Consider the following 20,904-nt stretch of genomic DNA (forward strand, 5'->3'; position numbering starts at 1 on the left):
ACTTGTGGCTCAGTGCCTGATAGGCCAGTGCTGGTGCTGTGGGTGGAGTTTGTGTTTGTGATGTCACTTGTGGCTGAGTGCCTGATAGGCCAGTGCTGGTGCTGTGGCTGCAGTTTGTGTTTGTGATGTCACTCATGACTCAGTGCCTGATAGGCCAGTGCTGGTCCTGTGGGTGGAGTTTGTGGTTGTGATGTCACTTGTGGCTCAGTGCCTGATAGGCCAGTGCTGGTGATGTGGCTGCAGTTTGTGTTTGTGATGTCACTTGTGGCTGAGTGCCTGATAGGCCAGTGCTGGTCCTGTGGGTGGAGTTTGTGTTTGTGATGTCACTTGTGGCTGAGTGCCTGATAGGCCAGTGCTGGTGCTGTGGGTGTAGTTTGTGTTTGTGATGTCACTTGTGGGTCAGTGTCTGATAGGCCAGTGCTGGTGCTGTGGGTGGAGTTTGTGTTTGTGAGGTCACTTGTGTCTCAGTGCCTGATAGGCCAGTGCTTGGCCTGTGGGTGGAGTTTGTGTTTGTGATGTCACTTGTGGCTGAGTGCCTGATAGGCCAGTGCTGGTGCTGTGGGTGGAGTTTGTGTTTGTGATGTCACTTGTGGCTGAGTGCCTGATAGGCCAGTGCTGGTGCTGTGGGTGGAGTTTGTGTTTGTGATGTCACTTGCGGCTCAGTGCCTGATAGGCCAGTCCTGGTGCTGTGGCTGGAGTTTGTGTTTGTTAGGTCACTTTTGGGTCAGTGCCTGATAGGCCAGTGCTGGTCCTGTGGGTGCAGGTTATGGTTGTGATGTCACTTGTGGCTCAGTGCCTGATAGGCCAGTGCTGGTGCTGTGGGTGGAGTTTGTGTTTGTGATGTCACTTGTGGCTCAGTGCCTGTTAGGCCAGTGCTGGTGATGTGGGTGGAATTTGTGGTTGTGATGTCACTTGTGGCTGAGTGCCTGATAGGCCAGTGCTGGTGATGTGGGTGTAGTTTGAGTTTGTGATGTCACTTGTGGCTGAGTGCCTGATAGGCCAATGCTGGTGATGTGGGTGGAATTTGTGGTTATGATGTCACTTGTGGCTGAGTGCCTGATAGGCCAGTGCTTGTCCTGTGGGTGGAGTTTGTGTTTGTGATGTCACTTGTGGCTCAGTGCCTGACAGGCCAGTGCTGGTGCTGTGGGTGGAGTTTGTGGTTATGATGGCACTTGTGACTCAGTGCCTGATAGGCCAGTGCTGGTCCTGTGGGTGCAGTTTGTGTTTGTGAAGTCACTTGTGTCTCAGTGCCTGATAGGCCAGTGCTGGTGCTGTGGGTGGAGTTTGTGGTTATGATGGCACTTGTGACTCAGTGCCTGATAGGCCAGTGCTGGTGCTGTGGGTGCAGTTTGTGTTTGTGAGGTCACTTGTGTCTCAGTGCCTGATAGGCCAGTGCTGGTCCTGTGGGTGCAGTTTGTGTTTGTGATGTCACTTGTGGCTGAATCCCTGATAGGCCAGTGCTGGTGCTGTGGGTGGAGTTTGTGTTTGTGAGGTCACTTGTGTCTCAGTGCCTGATAGGCCAGTGCTGGTGCTGTGGGTGGAGTTTGTGTTTGTGATGGCACTTGTGGCTGAGTGCCTGATAGGCCAGTGCTGGTGCTGTGGGTGGAGTTTGTGTTTGTGATGTCATTTGTGGCTGAGTGCCTGATAGGCCAGTGCTGGTGCTGTGGGTGGAGTTTGTGTTTGTGATGTCACTTGTGGCTGAGTGCCTGATAGGCCAGTGCTGGTGCTGTGGGTGGAGTTTGTGGTTGTGATGTCACTTGTGTCTCAGTGCCTGATAGGCCAATGCTGGTGATGTGGGTGGAATTTGTGTTTGTGATGTCACTTGTGGGTCAGTGTCTGATAGGCCAGTGCTTGTGCTGTGGGTGCAGGTTATGGTTGTGATGTCACTTGTGGCTGAGTGCCTGATAGGCCAGTGCTGGTGATGTGGGTGGAATTTGTGGTTATGATGTCACTTGTGGCTGAGTGCCTGATAGGCCAGTGCTTGTCCTGTGGGTGCAGTTTGTGTTTGTGAGGTCACTTGTGGCTCAGTGCCTGACAGGCCAGTGCTGGTGCTGTGGGTGGAGTTTGTGGTTATGATGGCACTTGTGACTCAGTGCCTGATAGGCCAGTGCTGGTCCTGTGGGTGCAGTTTGTGTTTGTGAAGTCACTTGTGTCTCAGTGCCTGATAGGCCAGTGCTGGTCCTGTGGCTGCAGTTTGTGTTTGTGATGTCACTTGTGGCTGAATGCCTGATAGGCCAGTGCTGGTGCTGTGGGTGTAGTTTGTGTTTGTGATGGCAGTTGTGGCTGAGTGCCTGATAGGCCAGTGCTGGTGATGTGGGTGGAGTTTGTGGTTATGATGGCACTTGTGACTCAGTGCCTGATAGGCCAGTGCTGGTGCTGTGGGTGGAGTTTGTGTTTGTGAGGTCACTTGTGTCTCAGTGCCTGATAGGCCAGTGCTGGTGCTGTGGGTGGAGTTTGTGTTTGTGATGTCACTTGTGGCTGAGTGCCTGATAGGTCAGTGCTTGGCCTGTGGGTGGAGTTTGTGTTTGTGATGTCACTTGTGGCTGAGTGCCTGATAGGCCAGTGCTGGTGCTGTGGGTGGGGTTTGTGTTTGTGATGTCACTTGTGGCTGAATGCCTGATAGGCCAGTGCTAGTGATGTGGGTGGAGTTTGTGTTTGTGATGTCACTTGTGGCTGAGTGCCTGATAGGCCAGTGCTGGTGCTTTGGGTGGAGTTTGTGTTTGTGATGTCACTTGTGGCTGAGTGCCTGATAGGCCAGTGCTGGTGCTGTGGGTGGAGTTTGTGTTTGTGATGTCACTTGTGGCTCAGTGCCTGTTAGGCCAGTGCTGGTGCTGTGGGTGGAGTTTGTGTTTGTGATGTCACTTGTGGCTGAGTGCCTGATAGGCCAGTGCTGGTGCTGTGGGTGGAGTTTGTGTTTGTGATGTCACTTGCGGCTCAGTTCCTGATAGGCCAGTGCTGGTGATGTGGGTGGAGTTTGTGTTTGTGATGTCACTTGTGGCTGAGTGCCTGATAGGCCAGTGCTGGTGCTGTGGGTGGAATTTGTGTTTGTGATGTCACTTGTGGGTCAGTGTCTGATAGGCCAGTGCTTGTGCTGTGGGTGCAGGTTATGGTTGTGATGTCACTTGTGGCTGAGTGCCTGATAGGCCAGTGCTTGGCCTGTGGGTGTAGTTTGTGTTTGTGATGTCACTTGTGACTCAGTGCCTGATAGGCCAGTGCTGGTGCTGTGGGTGGAGTTTGTGTTTGTGATGTCACTTGTGGCTCAGTGCCTGATAGGCCAGTGCTGGTGATGTGGGTGGAGTTTGTGGTTGTGATGTCACTTGTGGCTGAGTGCCTGATAGGCCAGTGCTGGTGCTGTGGGTGGAGTTTGTGTTTGTGATGTCACTTGTGGCTCAGTGCCTGATAGGCCAGTGCTGGTGCTGTGGGTTCAGTTTGTGTTTGTGATGTCACTCATGACTCAGTGCCTGATAGGCCAGTGCTGGTGATGTGGGTGGAGTTTGTGGTTGTGATGTCACTTGTGGCTGAGTGCCTGATAGGCCAGTGCTGGTGCTGTGGGTGGAGTTTGTGGTTGTGATGTCACTTGTGGCTGAGTGCCTGATAGGCCAGTGCTGGTGCTGTGGGTGCAGTTTGTGTTTGTGAGGTCACTTGTGGCTCAGTGCCTGTTAGGCCAGTGCTGGTGCTGTGGGTGGAGTTTGTGTTTGTGATGTCACTTGTGGCTGAGTGCCTGATAGGCCAGTGCTGGTGCTGTGGGTGGAGTTTGTGTTTGTGATGTCACTTGCGGCTCAGTTCCTGATAGGGCAGTGCTGGTGCTGTGGGTGCAGTTTGTGTTTGTGATGTCATTTGTGGCTGAGTTCCTGATAGGCCAGTGCTGGTGCTGTGGGTACAGTTTGTGTTTGTGATGTCATTTGTGGCTGAGTGCCTGATAGGCCAGTGCTGGTGATGTGGGTGGAGTTTGTGGTTGTGATGTCAGTTGTGGCTGAGTGCCTGATAGGCCAGTGCTGGTGCTGTGGGTGGAGTTTGTGTTTGTGATGTCACTCGTGACTCAGTGCCTGATAGGCCAGTGCTGGTGATGTGGGTGGAGTTTGTGTTTGTGATGTCACTTGTGGCTGAGTGCCTGATAGGCCAGTGCTGGTGCTGTGGGTGCAGTTTGTGTTTGTGAGGTCACTTGTGTCTCAGTGCCTGATAGGCCAGTGCTGGTCCTGTGGGTGCAGTTTGTGGTTATGATGTCACTTGTGACTCAGTGCCTGATAGGCCGGTGCTGGTCCTGTGGCTGCAGGTTATGGTTGTGATGTCACTTGTGGCTGAGTGCCTGATAGGCCAGTGCTGGTGCTGTGGGTGGAGTTTGTGGTTGTGATGTCACTTGTGGCTGAGTGCCTGATAGGCCAGTGCTGGTCCTGTGGGTTCAGTTTGTGATTGTGATGTCACTTGTGACTCAGTGCCTGATAGGCCAGTGCTGGTCCTGTGGGTGCAGTTTGTGTTTGTGAGGTCACTTGTGTCTCAGTGCCTGATAGGCCGGTGCTGGTCCTGTGGCTGCAGGTTATGGTTGTGATGTCACTTGTGGCTGAGTGCCTGATAGGCCAGTGCTGGTGCTGTGGGTGGAGTTTGTGTTTGTGATGTCACTTGTGGCTGAGTGCCTGATAGGCCAGTGCTGGTCCTGTGGGTGCAGGTTATGGTTGTGATGTCACTTGTGGCTGAGTGCCTGATAGGCCAGTGCTTGGCCTGTGGGTGGAGTTTGTGTTTGTGATGTCACTTGTGACTCAGTGCCTGATAGGCCAGTGCTGGTGCTGTGGGTGGAGTTTGTGTTTGTGATGTCACTTGTGGGTCAGTGCCTGATAGGCCAGTGCTGGTGCTGTGGGTGGGGTTTGTGTTTGTGATGTCACTTGTGGCTGAATGCCTGATAGGCCAGTGCTTGTCCTGTGGGTGGAGTTTGTGTTTGTGAGGTCACTTGTGTCTCAGTGCCTGATAGGCCAGTGCTGGTCCTGTGGGTGGAGTTTGTGTTTGTGAGGTCACTTGTGTCTCAGTGCCTGATAGGCCAGTGCTGGTCCTGTGGGTGCAGGTTATGGTTGTGATGTCACTTGTGGCTGAGTGCCTGATAGGCCAGTGCTGGTGCTGTGGGTGCAGGTTATGGTTGTGAGGTCACTTGTGGCTGATTGCCTGATAGGCCAGTGCTGGTGCTGTGGGTGGAGTTTGTGTTTGTGATGTCACTTGTGGCTGAGTGCCTGATAGGCCAGTGCTGGTGCTGTGGGTTCAGTTTGTGTTTGTGATGTCATTTGTGGCTGAGTGCCTGATAGGCCAGTGCTGGTGCTGTGGGTGGAGTTTGTGTTTGTGATGTCACTTGTGGCTCAGTGCCTGTTAGGCAGTGCTGGTCCTGTGGGTGGAGTTTGTGTTTGTGAGGTCACTTGTGGCTCAGTGCCTGATAGGCCAGTGCTGGTCCTGTGGGTGGAGTTTGTGTTTGTGATGTCACTTGTGGCTGAGTGCCTGATAGGCCAGTGCTGGTGATGTGGGTGTAGTTTGTGTTTGTGATGTCACTTGTGGCTGAGTGCCTGATAGGCCAGTGCTTGTGCTGTGGGTGCAGGTTATGGTTGTGATGTCACTTGTGGCTGAGTGCCTGATAGGCCAGTGCTGGTGCTGTGGGTGCAGGTTATGGTTGTGATGTCACTTGTGGCTGAGTGCCTGATAGGCCAGTGCTGGTGCTGTGGTTGGAGTTTGTGTTTGTGATGTCGCTTGTGACTGAGTGCCTGATAGGCCAGTGCTGGTGCTGTGGGTGCAGTTTGTGGTTGTGATGTCACTTGTGGCTCAGTGCCTGATAGGCCAGTGCTGGTGCTGTGGGTGGAGTTAGTGTTTGTGATGTCACTTGTGGGTCAGTGCCTGATAGGCCAGTGCTGGTGCTGTGGGTGCAGTTTGTGTTTGTGATGTCACTTGTGGCTGAGTGCCTGATAGGCCAGTGCTGGTGATGTGGGTGCAGTTTGTGTTTGTGATGTCCCTTGTGGCTGAATGCCTGATAGGCCAGTGCTGGTGATGTGGGTGGAGTTTGTGTTTGTGACGTCACTTGTGGCTGAGTGCCTGATAGGCCAGTGCTTGTGCTGTGGGTGGAGTTTGTGTTTGTGATGTCACTTGTGGCTGAGTGCCTGATAGGCCAGTGCTGGTGCTGTGGGTGGAGTTTGTGTTTGTGATGTCACTTGTGACTCACTGCCTGATAGGCCAGTGCTGGTGCTGTGGGTGCAGTTTGTGGTTGTGATGTCACTTGTGACTCAGTGCCTGATAGGCCAGTGCTGGTGCTGTGGGTGCAGGTTATGGTTGTGAGGTCACTTGTGGCTGAGTGCCTGATAGGCCAGTGCTGGTGCTGTGGGTGCAGTTTGTGTTTGTGATGTCACTTGTGGCTGAGTGCCTGATAGGCCAGTGCTAGTGATGTGGGTGGAGTTTGTGTTTGTGATGTCACTTGTGGCTGAGTGCCTGATAGGCCAGTGCTGGTGCTGTGGGTGGAGTTTGTGTTTGTGATGTCACTTGTGGCTGAGTGCCTGATAGGCCAGTGCTTTTTATGTGCCTGCAGTTTGTGTTTGTGATGTCAGTTGTGGCTGAGTGCCTCATAGGCCAGTGCTGGTCCTGTGGGTGGAGTTTGTGTTTGTGATGTCACTTGTGGCTGAGTGCCTGATAGGCCAGTGCTGGTGCTGTGGGTGCAGTTTGTGTTTGTGATGTCACTTGTGGCTGAGTGCCTGATAGGCCAGTGCTGGTCCTGTGGGTGCAGGTTATGGTTGTGATGTCACTTGTGGCTGAGTGCCTGATAGGCCAGTGCTGGTGCTGTGGGTGGAGTTTGTGTTTGTGCTGTCACTTGTGGCTGAGTGCCTGATAGGCCAGTGCTGGTGATGTGGGTGGAGTTTGTGTTTGTTAGGTCACTTTTGGGTCAGTGCCTGATAGGCCAGTGCTGGTGCTGTGGGTGGAGTTTGTGGTTATGATGGCACTTGTGACTCAGTGCCTGATAGGCCAGTGCTTGTCCTGTGGGTGCAGTTTGTGTTTGTGATGTCACTTGTGACTCAGTGCCTGTTAGGCCAGTGCTGGTCCTGTGGGTGCAGTTTGTGTTTGTGATGTCACTTGTGGCTCAGTGCCTGATAGGCCAGTGCTGGTGCTGTGGGTGGAGTTTGTGTTTGTGAGGTCACTTGTGGCTGAGTGCCTGATAGGCCAGTGCTTGTTATGTGCCTGCAGTTTGTGTTTGTGATGTCACTTGTGGCTGAGTGCCCGATAGGCCAGTGCTGGTGCTGTGGGTGCAGGTTATGGTTGTGATGTCACTTGTGGCTGAGTGCCTGATAGGCCAGTGCTGGTGCTGTGGGTGGAGTTTGTGTTTGTGGTGTCACTTGTGGCTGAGTGCCTGATAGGCCAGTGCTGGTGATGTGGGTGGAGTTTGTGGTTATGATGGCACTTGTGACTCAGTGCCTGATAGGCCAGCGCTGGTGCTGTGGGTGCAGTTTGTGTTTGTGAGGTCACTTGTGGCTGAGTTCCTGATAGGCCAGTGCTGGTGATGTGGGTGCAGTTTGTGCTTGTGCTGTCACTTGTGGCTGAGTGCCTGATAGGCCAGTGCTGGTGATGTGGGTGGAGTTTTTGTTTGTGAAGTCACTTGTGGCTCAGTGCCTGATAGGCCAGTGCTGGTCCTGTGGGTGCAGGTTATGGTTGTGATGTCACTTGTGGCTGAGTGCCTGATAGGCCAGTGCTGGTGCTGTGGGTGCAGGTTATGGTTGTGAGGTCACTTGTGGCTGAGTGCCTGATAGGCCAGTGCTGGTGCTGTGGGTGCAGTTTGTGTTTGTGATGTCACTTGTGACTCAGTGCCTGTTAGGCCAGTGCTTGTCCTGTGGGTGGAGTTTGTGTTTGTGAGGTCACTTGTGGGTCAGTGCCTGATAGGGCAGTGCTGGTGCTGTGGTTGGAGTTTGTGTTTGTGATGTCACTTGTGGCTGAGTGCCTGATAGGCCAGTGCTGGTGCTGTGGGTGGAGTTTGTGTTTGTGATGTCACTTGTGGCTGAGTGCCTGATAGGCCAGTGCTGGGCACGTTGTTGCTGGATTTACCTGTCAGTTTACTTCTGCCTCAGCACCACATAGTCCCACAGTATGTTCATGTCTCCTCTTTGTCGATTTGAGGTCATTGTGCCCCTGTACCTTATGCGCTAGCAGGAAGCACATGGTTTCCATGCGGATGTGAGTTCACTTTTGCCTCCGGGTCTGATAGGCCCGTAGCAGGCAGAAGGTTTTACAGCTTCGTGGGAAATCCTGTTTTCTCAGTACCTGGCTGAGAGCACAAGAAGGATCTTATTGCCAGCAATAATACTTAAAAACTGAGAAATACGACTCCTGCTGCTCCTTACCAGTACCCAAGAGCAAACAAAACAGAACAGATTATTTTATCTGTTTGGCACCCCAGACAGAACACAGCGAGGTTCCCATCTGGTGAGCACTGGCACTGGTCTTGCATGCCTATGTTTATCAGCTGCGAGCTCCCGGAGATCTACTTCAATGGGCACAGCAAATGCCCCGGGTGTGGGAGGACCCGGAGAAGGCAGCTCAACCTGTTTCTGCAATAGTAAAGGGACATTACCTTTGTTAGGGGGGTGTTCAAGTATTGTTACAACAGATATTTTATCCAGGGGATAGAGAACAGATATTGGGAAAAGGTTAGGGAATTGGCAGACTGAGATAGAAACCGACAACGTTGACAAGTAGATCCGAATTGGGATTATAATAATACAAATGATTGGGCAGCATGTGAAATGGCATGCCAAAATCTGGTTTTAGCTATAAGAACTGCCGGGCAAATGGGTGTTATCTCAGAAAAGGTACTATCGTTAGCAAAAGTCTGAGGAACACTCAATTTTTGTAACAGTCTGCTTGCGGCAAACTATGCTGTTATGCTATGGAGGGATGTCTGTGGAAATGTTAATGAAAGGCTGGCAGTGAGCGTATTGGTCCAGCAAGCAGCACCAGCTATCCACGAGTATTTCAGAAAACATGCTCCCGGGTGGCGGGGAGAGAATTTACGGACGATACTATCGTTAGCAACTTTCATATACGATGGAAGATCAGCAAAAGAAAGGAAGGAGAAGGAAAGGCGAAAGCGGGAGGAAGTGAGTATGTTGGCAGCAGCGCTGGGAGGAATTCCAAAGATGAAAGGAAAGGGAATAAATGTGAGTGGATGAGGTCAAAGAGGAAGAGGGACCAGAAGAGCAGGAATGGGTGTAAAACAGCACCCGCCTTTCCTGGGAGGCTGAACAGGGATTTGAGCCTGTGATTGCTGATTTGATTAAGAATGGAATTATAGTACAATGTACTTCCCCTTGTAATACCCCTGTATTGCCTGTGAAGAAACCAAAACTGGACCCAAATGGGGAACTGGTATACCGCTTTGTACAAGATTTGCAAGCAATTAATAAAATAGTGGATCTACCACACCCTGTGGTCCCTGATCTGATCCAAGTCCTTACGGAAATTCCCTCAGATGCAAACTGTTTTACTGTTGTGGATCTAACGGCAGCTTTCTTTACTATACCAGTCCATGAAGAGTCACAGTTCCTCTTTGCCTTTACTTGGAAAGCACAGCAGTGTGCATGGACCAGACTGCCACAAGGATTCATGGATTCTTCCACACTGTTTTCGAGAATATTGAAAAGAGATTTACAAACGATTATGCTGTCAAAAACCATCCCTAAACTGATACAATATATAGATGACTTGTTGATTGTGAGTACTGATTGTGATGTTTGTTAGCCAGATAGTAAAACATTGTTGTGTGCCCCAGCGGAAAAGGTGCATAAAGTCTCCCTTGCCAAAAGGCAGTTGTGCCAGCAACAAGTTAATTATTTGGGAATGATAATTCGGTCAGGAGAGAGATTGATCTCATCGGAGTGAATACAAGCAAGCCAGGAAATACTAGTCCTTCAGATGAAAAGGCAGGTTAGGGCCTTTTTAGGTGCAATAGGATTTAATAGGTATTGGATACCCGGATTTAGTGAAAAAGCAAAGGTATTAACACAGTTAACTAAGGATAGTGAACCAGATTTAATGGTGTGGACTCCAGAGGTGGAAAAAGCATTTAAGAGTTAAAGCAGGAAGTTATGGAAGCTCCCGCTCTAGCTTTACCGGACTCTGGTAAGCCCTTTGTGTTATATCTGAATGAACGAAAGGGAATCACAAGCAGTGTGCTAGTTCACAAAACTGCCCGGCGCTGGCATGCGATAGCTTATCAGTATGAGCTAGTTTTGCTCACTGAACCAAATGTAATGTTAGAACAGTGTGATACGCTAAACCCAGCTACTCTGTTACCAGAAATACTGCAAGCTAAGGAAAAATTATTTCACAATTGCTTGGAAACAATAGATTTGAGGCTGACTGTTCTGCCTACTGTGGAAGAAGAGCCCCTGCACAATCCGGATTTGATATTGTTCTGTGATGGATCATCATACTATGAAAAGGGTCGAAGGGTTGCTGGGTATGCAGTAACTACGCAATGTATATATAGTGCTGGAAGCGGGATCCCTTCCAGGACATTTTGGGGCTCAGGTGGTGGAATTGATAGCCTTAACCCGAGCATGTATTATAGCCATGAATAAGACTGCTAATATCTATATGGACTCCAAATACGCTTTGGGAGTGATATTTGCAACGGGAATAATTTGGAGAGAAAAAGGGGTTTTGACTGTGGCAGGACATCAAGTAGCCCTCCGAGATCAGATTGTAGAGTTATTAAGGGCTTTGGAAAAATCTCTGCAGTTAGCAATCCTGTATCAGAGGGCTCACCAACGAGACGCTTTGGATATAACTAAGGGAAATAACCTTGCTGATGCCACAGCAAAAGCAGCTGCCCTACAACCACTGCCTATCAAACTCGGGCCACGAGAAGAAATGGTAATGACTGAAACTATAGAAGAACTGGAGGAAGAACACCAAGCAACACCTAAGGAAGAGGTAGAAGGATGGAAGCGTTTGGGAGCAGAACAAAAAAAGGGGATATGTTTTTTGCAGGGAAAACCGTTGCTCCCTAAGATCATGTTGATAACACTAGTAAGAGGACTCCATGGACAGATGCATGGGGGGATGTTGTATTTAGACAACCACATTTCCCAGTCATGGGCAGCACCTGGTTTGACTCAAGCAATTTTATAAATAACGAAACAGTGTTTAGTATGCATGGAATACAACACTAAATCAAAGATAGAAGCTAAAATAAAAGGAGGGCGTCGTTAGGCTTGGATGCCGTTTCAAAAATTACAAACGGATTTTGCAGACATGACCCTGAAAGAAGGACAGAAATATCTGTTAGTCATAGTTGAACAATTATCCCGTTGGGTGGAAGCATTCCCAGTCAGGAAGGCTACAGCCCAAGCGGTAGTAAAAGCCTTACTGAAAGATATCATACCACACGTTGGGGTACCGGAGGAAATAGATTCTGATAAAGGAGCTCATTTTACTGCTGAAATACTAAAAGCAATATATGAAACACTGGAAATTCAGAGAAGACTATGTACACCTTATCATCCTCAATCCTCAGGGCAAGTAGAAAGGATGAATCGTATACTAAAATGAAGTTAGCCAAAATTTGCAGGGAGACTCAGTGGAAGGGGACAGAAGCATTGCCATTAGCGTTATGGGAATTAAGGCGGTGCCTGGGCACAAGCCATGGGTTGACCCCTTTGAAATTTTGTTTGGCAGACCAGGTAGGATGCCAGGAACTTTTGTGCCAGCACATACCTGCCCTTTGGCAGGAGATGAAGCTGTTACCCAATACGTTATGTGTCTGCAGAATAGTTTCAAGAATAAGAGATATACAGCTGTAATTACCCAACCTCTGCCTTTAGGAGATTACCTCCATCCATACTGACTGGGAGATTATGGTATTGTAAAAACTCATAAAGCCAAAACCATGTTACAACCAAACTGGGAGGGCCCTGTACAGGTGTTATTGTGCCCTTATTCTGCTCTTAAGGTTGCAGGTAAAGAAACCTGGATTCATCACTCCCAAGTAAAGGCGGCCCCCAGCACTGCGACCTCCTCAGAGGCCATTCCAGTTTCTTGAGCATCTGCTGCAGAAGAGAGAATACCTGTGCAACAGCAGGAAAACCTCTTCAAGGAAAACTGTATTTATTTGTTACACTCTGTAATTATTTTGTGCTATGTGTTTAAATGTGATTTCTGGGTCATTTCTGTCTTTTATAGCTATTACAAGTTTAACCCTAGGCTGGGAAAATAATCACACTGTACAATTTATGACTAAGGTCTCACAAGTAGGGAATGTGTCAGAATGTTGGTACTGCCTATACCAGCCTCAATCCCTGGACACCAGTTTTGGTTGTCTAGCAGAGCCTGTTTCTGCTTTGGGCTGCTATCAGTCCAGTTTGACATATTTACACCCTAGGGTGCCAGATTTTTGGCAGCAACCCTTTAAGGCACATTCCTATGATAAAGCTCCATGGCATGTCAACACGCCTTAAAAAATCTACAAATAGAAGTGAGCTCTCTCTCTCAATTAGCCATCCAAAATCGATGGGCTTTAGTTTACCTGTTGGCCACATTTGTTTTTATGCAAACAAATCAAAACAAACTGAATATGATGTAAATGTCATTCAACGACATGTTCGTACCTTCCATCGGATAGCCAAAGAGCAGTCCCTGTCCAATAGCCTAGCAGCAGAGTGGTCGTGGTTGTGGTCATGGCTACCAGATCTGGGAGGGTGGACCAGATGTGTTTTAATAATTTTAATGTTAATTCTGGCAGTAGGAACTGTGCTTTTCTGTTGTATCTCATGCATGGGTCAAATACGCCTCTCATGTGTAAGGGGATAAAAGTATAGACCAGCATAACATTGGAAGCAGGCATGCATGAAATAAAAGGAGGGAATGTTAAGAAAATTTCCACTATACTCTAGTTTTGCAGAGAAAGAACATGCAAGGTCACAGCGCCCTGCAAGCAGAACATCTTCTCTGACCTTGCCTTAGCCCTGTTTTTCGTACAAAGTTGAAGAACTGCGAAGAAGCCAGTTTAACCCAGCCAGCAGCACAAAAAGTTCTTCAAAGGTAACACCAAAGGAGGTGTAAATTAGCAAATGAATACTTATAAGATGGATCAAATAAGGCTGGAATGGAACTACTTCTTACTGTATCATGGCAAGGGGATTGGTAGAACTGAGAATCGTGGCTAGATCTGGTTAGTTATGTAAACTAAAGTGTTGAATATGTAACAACTTACTACTGCTTAAAAGTGGTAACAGAAAGCTGCTTGGGTCCCTTCTTCTGCTCTAAGAGGCACCTTATTGCTAGCAATAAAACTTTAAAATTTAGAAATCTGACTCCTGCTGCTCATTACCACTGCCCGTGAACGCACAAAAGAAAAAAGATGATTTTAACACGAGTGACCTCACAACCAAAAACTGCACCCACAGGACCAGCACTGGCCTATCAGGCCCTGTGGCCCAAGTGACATCACAACCACAGACTGCACCCACAGGAACAGCACTGGCCTATCAGGCACTGAGCCACAAGTGACCTCACAACCACAAACTGCAGCCACATCACCAGCACTGCCCTATCAGGCACTCAGGCACAACTGACCTCGCAACCACAAACTGCAGCCATATGCCTGGTGTTATGGACAATTAGGCTCGCTGGCCACTATAACAGGGTCTGACCCTAGGTTCCCGCTGAGGCAAAAGTTCAAAGTCAGAATGGAACAACACAAATTTTAATGATGCACGTACAGTAATTACAGCTCGAGCTGGGTGTCTCTGAAGAGAGACCCCGAACAAAGAAATCCCTGGGCAATTATACCCTTACAATCTAAATTCCCACCCTCATGCGATAGTTTGGACCAATATTAATATTTAGACCTGGGGTCTTCCCCTTCTTCATTGGGTTCCTTCATTGTCTCTAGGCAGGCTGCTTCTTATCCTATTTTCAAGGTTGCAGCTTCTGCTCTCGGTTTTAACTTCTTTATCTTCCCGCCTTGAACCAGCTCTGGGGCCCTCTTTCCCATAACTAGGTAATATCTAGGAGAAAGTTCACAGCTTGCGGCCTAAGACTTCAGCAAATTCAGCTACTAATGCTAAGCAAGTTATGCTAAGCGATCAACTCTAGACAGCTTCAGTCCAATATTCTTTAACAACTATTTCCCCTCGCTATCTGCCAGGAACCCACAAATGTCTGGGAGACTCAAGGCCGTCACAAATGACAGGAGACACCAACATGTGTTTGGGCAGTATATGCATTTCCGTTGGACAGTAGTGTAACGAGGGCTACGGGCTGAGGCACCAACCTCTACCCTGGAAGTGGTCACAGCAGAAGGGAATGGCTCCCATCCAAGGAACCTGCAGTCAGGAAAGTACTGCCACTCCCCATCTCCCTCCCTGTCCGCTCACATTTCACCCCAGATGAATTCCCTCTCAACACAGGAGGAAGAAAGAAAAAAAAAAAAAAAGACAACATTGTAAAATTTCCCATGCACAGCAACACCACTTTATTGTCTGTCAAGGAAGCAACAAGAATGGGACATTATTTCCCTTCCCTTCTAAACCATGCAATTTAATTGATTTAATATCTTCTCTTCCCTTCTGCTTTCCACCAATATTCTCATTGCTGTGTTCCTCTCAGGGGATACCTAATGTGCAGCCTACTATTTCCCATATTGACCTTACTACTTTGCAGAACCAGCAGTGTGTTGTACAGAGGAGTGCAAAACTGCTATGAGCTCTGGGTACAAGCCAGAGCATTCCTGACCACTTTTCTGAGGGCCTCCCTGACCTCCCTGTTCCGCAAGCTGTAGATGAGAGGGTTGAGCAGGGGCGTGAGGACGGTGTAGAAAAAGGAGAAGACTTTGTTGAGCTGCCTCAGAGGGGCTGTTCTGGCTATCAGGTAGACAACGGTGAGGGTGCCATAGAAAACCGTGACAACGGTGAGGTGAGAGGAGCAGGTGGAGAAGGCCTTCTGCCTGCCCACACTAGATGGGATCTTCAGGATAGCAGCTCTGATGCACACATAGGATGCCAGTGTGAATAGGAAGGGGGAGACTACATCCAAGAGAGACAGTGTGAAACCTAGTAGTTTGACAACACTGGTGTCACTGCAGGTAAGCTCCAGCAAAGGGATAAAATCACAGAAGAAGTGGTCCATTGCCTTGGGGCCACAGAACCTTAAGTGGGATAAGAAAAAAGTGGCTATTGTAGTGAGAAGGAATCCCAGTAGCCATGATGCTGCTGCCAGCCGTAGAGAGACCTTCCAGGTCATGAGGCTTGCATAGAGCAGGGGCTGGCATATGGCCAAGTACCGATTGCAGGCCATGGCTGTGAGCAGGAAACACTCAGTAGCTGCAAAAGAACCAAAGAAATAGAGCTGAGCCATACAGTCATGAGCAGAGATGGTCCTGTCCCCAGCCAGGAAGCTGGCCAGCAGCCGGGGCAGGATGGTGGAGCTGTAGCAAGTCTCCAAGGAGGACAGATTGGCCAGGAAGAAGTACATGGGAGTGTGCAGATGCTGGTCTGCCACCACGAGCACAACGATGAGGATGTTCCCAGACACGATGACCAAGTAGATCATAAGCAAGAGGAGGAAGAGTGGTGTCTGGAGTGAGGGGACACTCTCCATTCCCAACAGGAGAAACTCTACTGGTGATGTGCGGTTGTCCCATTCCCCTTTCTCCATGAATCACCGCAGGTCCCTCATTCCTCTTTTGCCAGCAAGGCAACCTACAAGAAAGAGGATTCATTTCTTTCTTTTGTTCTTGTATAAAAGAATCGTGGAGGAAGTTTCTGTCAGAGAAAACACGGACTTTGGCCCTTCTCTGACTGTGTTTGTGTCCCCTTTATGGCCTCCAGGACTAGGGAAAGGAGAGAATATGGTTCTCCCGGAGACTTAAGCCGTGTATCTAAAGAGAAGCCCCTTCTAGGGGAACCACAGAGGTGAGCTGCTCCACGGAGGTGCTCATTCCCTGCTTGCGGGGGGAGTTAGAGGAGAGAAAGCATTCACTCAGCCTGTGACAGGGTCTCTCCTACACCTGAAGTTATTCTGAAGAGCAACCACAGTCCCTACCAGGCAAGAAAATCCCTTTATGTGAGCACATCATGTCAGAAGCCCTTTCTCCCCAAAGGAGGAGGAGGGGCACTGCACCAAGCAGCTGATTTCAGCTCTCTGAAACACTTGTCTTGGAAGGGACAGGCTGCATGCTTCCTTTGACAGTGTGTGGATCAGGAGTTGACATCAATGGCACCGTGCAGCATGACTGCGTGAGAGGGCTCTCAGAGAGCCCCCCCCCCCACAGGCTTGAGAGAGACAAGTGAGATAGATGTGAGAGAAGATGGACACCTGAGCTGATCAGCCAATATGGGCAAGAGAGATTTTGAGCAGGGTGGAAGAGAAGAGCACAGGGAAGATCATTCGCTTTGTGTAGTTCCCCCCTCAGCAATGGTTTCTGAGGGCTTTGGGGCTGCCTCGCGGTGCAGCCCAGCAGCTGGACCTCAGCCCTGACAGCTGTGCTCGCGAGGCTCCCTGAGCAGCTTTGCTGGGAGCAGGGGTGGGTGCTTCCATGGTGAGTGCTGGGTGAGATTGGGAAGAAGCATTGTTCCCCTCCTGTTAAAGGCAAACGCCCAAGATATGCCCGTGTGCATGGCCAGGGAATTCCCTGCTGGAGAAACACAGCCCTCTATCTGGATCCCACCTCCCAGCTGAGGTGTGGGTGCCCCCGGCAGGGCTCTGGGGTGGCCCAGGAGCAGCAAAGGCATAAAGTCTAACTCTGCACCCACTGGCAAGCTCACCAGCACTCTGCTCATCAAACAAGGGAATCGAGGAAATGCGTAGAGGGAAGAGGGAAATGGTGGGGGAAAGGCATGCAAAAAAGGACATGCCCGTACCATTCTTGCCCAGAGGTGCCACCATGCAAAGCCTCACCAGCTCCAGAGGAACAGACCTGACTCAGAAGACACAACACAAAGCTGCAATCCTCAGGATGATGTGACGACCTCTGTGCTGATTGTTCCTGGGAAGGACGATCAAGCTGAGGTCTCAGCTCCTGTCTCTTCCCCACCATGTCCTTCTCTTCCTTGAGCTCTCTGCAAACCTTGTCCCAGGGCTCAGGCATTGCTCTGCCCTTGCCATCTTCTTCTAGCAGCTCCTGTGGCATGTGTCCAGCAGCACATGAATGCCCCCTGCTCTCCACACTGTCCTGGGGTTAATAGCACTAAGGAGTCTCTGAAGGATAAAGCTGCAGCTCGTCTCTCCCCAGGGACTGCAGAGAAAGAACAGTGCTTAATTGGCAGGAGAAAGAAACCTCTGAGCTCCTGGAAACTTTGAAAACTCCTCTGGCATGTGGCTCTCCCCATAACTCTCATTCGCTCTAAACCTGGGACATGCCCCTTTGAAAAGGAAACTGAGGCAGAGAAATCATCAGGACTCCTCCAAACTCCTGAGGAAAAGTCAGAAGGAGAGATCCCATGCATGGGCTTCCCCTCACCTCCCTGCAGATGACTGTCTGTTCACTGACTCTCTCAGGTTTCGAGAGCCCTGATGGCCTGAGCTGGTCCCCCAGCCTCCCATGATGGTCAGTGGGAAGGGAGAGGCCGAGTCACAGGCACTTCCTCCCAGGCATGCAGACTTGTGCTGTGGGACAGGGTGAGCCCCCCCCCTCCCCTTGGGTGCCAGGCTCTGCGCCCTGAGATGCAGGGGCCTGGCAGGTTGGGGGCTGAATGGAGCGGAGCTATGGATATGTCCCCCCCGGTTTATGTCCATCTCTTGTGTTTGGGAGATGCCCATGAGCCTCCATGGCTTCCAGCATGTTACAGGGACCAGTAATGGGAATCACATTTGCACTGTGTCCCAACTGTATATTGCAATTGCAATATCCTGCTAAGTTTAAGTTAGATGTGTGTTGTGATTTCAGTATATAGCTGTATCATTCTGCTAAATTCAAATCACATGTAATGTCAAATGTCTTCAGATATGTACATTTGATATTAAGCATTACATCCTCTCCGCATGGGAAAAGTAAGAGACCCTGGTCATAGAGTATTGGACTCTGGGAGTGGGGCAGGGTGGAAACAGAGCGTCCCAGGCCCTGCCGGCATCCCCATCTGGCAGAGCCCACTTGAGCTCTCGCCAGACAGCCAGCAGCATCGGGAGGGAGCCTTCTCCTTCCCGACCCCTCCACGAAGTGCTTGATAGAGGCCCTGGTGGGGGAAGAGCTGGCGGTCCCCAACAGCCCCCCAACGCCACGCTGCTGGCCACACTGCCTGCCTGCCTTGGGGCAGCACAGCTCACCTGCACACGTCTGTGCCTGCACAGGGGGGAACACCCCATGCGCCTACAGGGCTGCCCAGTGCCCCGGCACCGCTGGACACCAGTCCTGTGGGGTCCACAGTCCCCACATTGGCCAGGCAGAGCTGCTGCTGACCACAGGGGAAAGGGGAATGCAGGGGTACAGTGGGGCAGGGTGAGCAGTCCTTCTCAGGGCCCTGTGGCTGGGCCAGGGAGGGCTGATGGCTCTGGGGCTGGCTGGGCTCTGGATGCTGCTTTGGCGTCAGCTCCGTGTTGGGAATGTCAGGGTTTCACCCTTTGCAGGGAGCAACCTGCGCTGGGGCCATGAGCGGGGCCCTATCTGGACCCAGGCGATGTCCCACTCAGAGGCAGAGGAGGACAAGGAAGCGTGGGGATGGCCAAGGGCTCTGCCTCTCACCCACTGGCAGAGCATCCTGGGGGACGGGCAGAGCCTGTCTCTGTGCCCACGGTCTTTCCATTCATGGAGTGGCAGAGGAGTTTTGGTGGGAAGGGACCTGTGGAGGTCTCCCGTCCAACCTCCCATGCCAAGCAGGGCTGGCTGGAGCCCTACGGTCTTGTCTGGTGATCACTGGGCTGTGTCTGATGCCGGTTGCCATCCCCAAACCTGCTCTGTTCCCCTTGTCTGGGCACTGCAGGACGGCACCTCTCGCCAGTGGGTCACTGCCCTGCCTGCCTTGCCGCCATCCTCGGCTCCCAGATCCCCTTCCCATATGCAGCAGCTCCGCTCTTGCTGCTCCTGACAGCACACTCTTGGTAGCAGCAACCCAGTCAAAAATGGTGCATAAACACTTGAGCTGTGATACAGAAAGCCCTGCTCTCCTAACTGCCCATCGTAAAACCAGACCCAAGGGGCTGCCTTCACTTTTTCATCCAGATAACACTCTGTGCAGTGGTCGCTGCATAGCGGGTCCAAACCCAAATCACTCCTTCCATATTTAATCTGGCTGTCAGGCAAGAGTTGCTGCGGGGCTGTACGGGCACCTTTTGTGCCCACAGCCTTCTCTGGGATCTGCTTGCATCCACCTTTCTTTGCCAACGCTTTTTTGACTGTAGTGCACAGGTATGTCCGAGGTAGAGATGGGGAGTCAGGTCAGCAGGACGGGGACTGCGTTGGGTGAGGGCCTGAGAGGTGCAGGGCCAGGCACAGGCATGTCCACAGCGTAACTCAGGCCAGGCCCAAGGACAAGGGCAGCAGCTCCCCGGCAAGGGGGAGGAGGCCCTGCAATGACACCCGTCACTCTGTCTCCCCTGCTCTTGTGTCCAGCCGATCCCCCTCCCTGTCTGCCTGCAGACCCTCCATGCCCACCCCGCTGACCAGCACAGCACGAGAGCCCTGGCCCTGCAGCCCCTCCGGCACCTCCTGCTGCCGCAGGGACAGAGCAGCCTGCCCCGAGCTGCGCCACAGAGAAACCTGTTTCTCGTTCTCATTTTCCATCACTGAATGCTGCCCTGCTTTTCTCCTGGGACATCCCTGCTCCCCACAGAGCCTTTCCCCACGTGCGAATGTCCACGCTGGCCTGTCCAGCCCTGCCTGTACCCTTCCCTGGTGCTCCCCGCAGGGCCCCATGCTGCCACTGCTGCTCTGCAGCGTGAGCGAACTGTGGGGCCACAGGGGAACTCCTGACTCGGCACTGGCCATGCTGCTCAGGTGGCAAGCAGGCCCAACCACACAGGCATCACCACCACTGACACCACTGGCACGTGCGTGTGCTCGTGGACAGTGCTCAGAGTGACCCCAAGGTGTCTGCAATGGCAGGAGATGTGTTTGGGTGGGCACTAACTCCAGCCTGTGGTGTTTCACGGAGAGTGCACGAATCCCTTTCCAGTCCCCCTTCCCGCTGCCTCCTGGCTCCCCACTGCCTCTCCGCGGGTTGCAGAGCCCTCCTTTCCCTGTGCATACCTGGATTTAGTGCTGTACATTCTGCTTATCCACCATGGACTGTCTCTCACTTTGTGAGGCTCCACTCACTGCCCACCCCCAGGCACACATTGTCCCTGGAGATCCCCTGAGCTCTCCTGGGGGCTCAGATTCCCCTCCAGAAGAATGGCCATCTGTCAGCGGCACTGTCACCTGTGCGATAGCCCTGAGTGGGCAACTCAGAGACCATTCTCCATCTCCACTGGCACTGGTCACTGAGGAATGAGCCCCAAATCCCATCCGTGGTCCCTAACAGATCACTTGGAGACTCTGAGCTTGTCCTCCAGAGCCCATGGAGTTCACAAGCAGAACAGCAAGCCCTTTTGTGGTGCAATCCCATGGGAATATTCTTGACTCCCCCTTCTGAAGAAAGGCCAGACTTCAGGCACATCTCAGAGGAGATCCCCTTTTATTATAGAAATGTTGTTCTGGAGACCAGGTCTGACATAAAGGTGCTCAAAGCCTGCTCCTGCCTGTCTTCACAGGAATGCACAAGGAAGCACAATGCTACCACCACCACGTTAGGAGAACGCTTAGCCCATATAGCCACACTAGAGCACAGCAGGATCAGGTGGAAATAGGGAGAATAACCCTGAAAGGAAAAAGTCCTGCTGGCTTTGCTGGATGTGTCTCCAGGAAAGCTGCTGGTCCCATGCAAAGGCTGCAACCCAGAAATTCCTGCTGTGGCAGTGGGGGGATGG

At 51.1% G+C, this 20,904-nt stretch overlaps 1 protein-coding gene across 1 annotated transcript; it reads right to left on the reverse strand.

The window, feature by feature from the left end:
- Positions 1-13,175: 13,175 nt before the first annotated feature.
- LOC136996327 (olfactory receptor 6B1-like) lies at positions 13,176-15,660 on the reverse strand. The gene is made up of 2 exons (XM_067317257.1): positions 14,743-15,660; positions 13,176-13,211 (listed from the first exon to the last, which is right to left on the reverse strand). Exons 1-2 carry the CDS (start codon positions 15,658-15,660, stop codon positions 13,176-13,178), a joined length of 954 nt encoding a protein of 317 aa, XP_067173358.1.
- Between the last annotated feature and the right edge of the window lie 5,244 nt (positions 15,661-20,904).

This window comes from Apteryx mantelli, unplaced genomic scaffold (genome assembly GCF_036417845.1).
Source record: "Apteryx mantelli isolate bAptMan1 unplaced genomic scaffold, bAptMan1.hap1 HAP1_SCAFFOLD_34, whole genome shotgun sequence".
Lineage (NCBI taxonomy): Eukaryota > Metazoa > Chordata > Aves > Apterygiformes > Apterygidae > Apteryx > Apteryx mantelli.

Bases quoted from the DNA above. Each gene is read 5' to 3' on its own strand.
- LOC136996327 (XM_067317257.1), bottom strand. From the start codon at position 15,660: ATGGAGAAAGGGGAATGGGACAACCGCACATCACCAGTAGAGTTTCTC. The intron at 13,212-14,742 runs GTGGTCAGGAAT...AGCAGTAGTAAG, and splicing joins TCAGGGAGGCCCTCAGAAAA to TTGTTACATATTCAACACTT.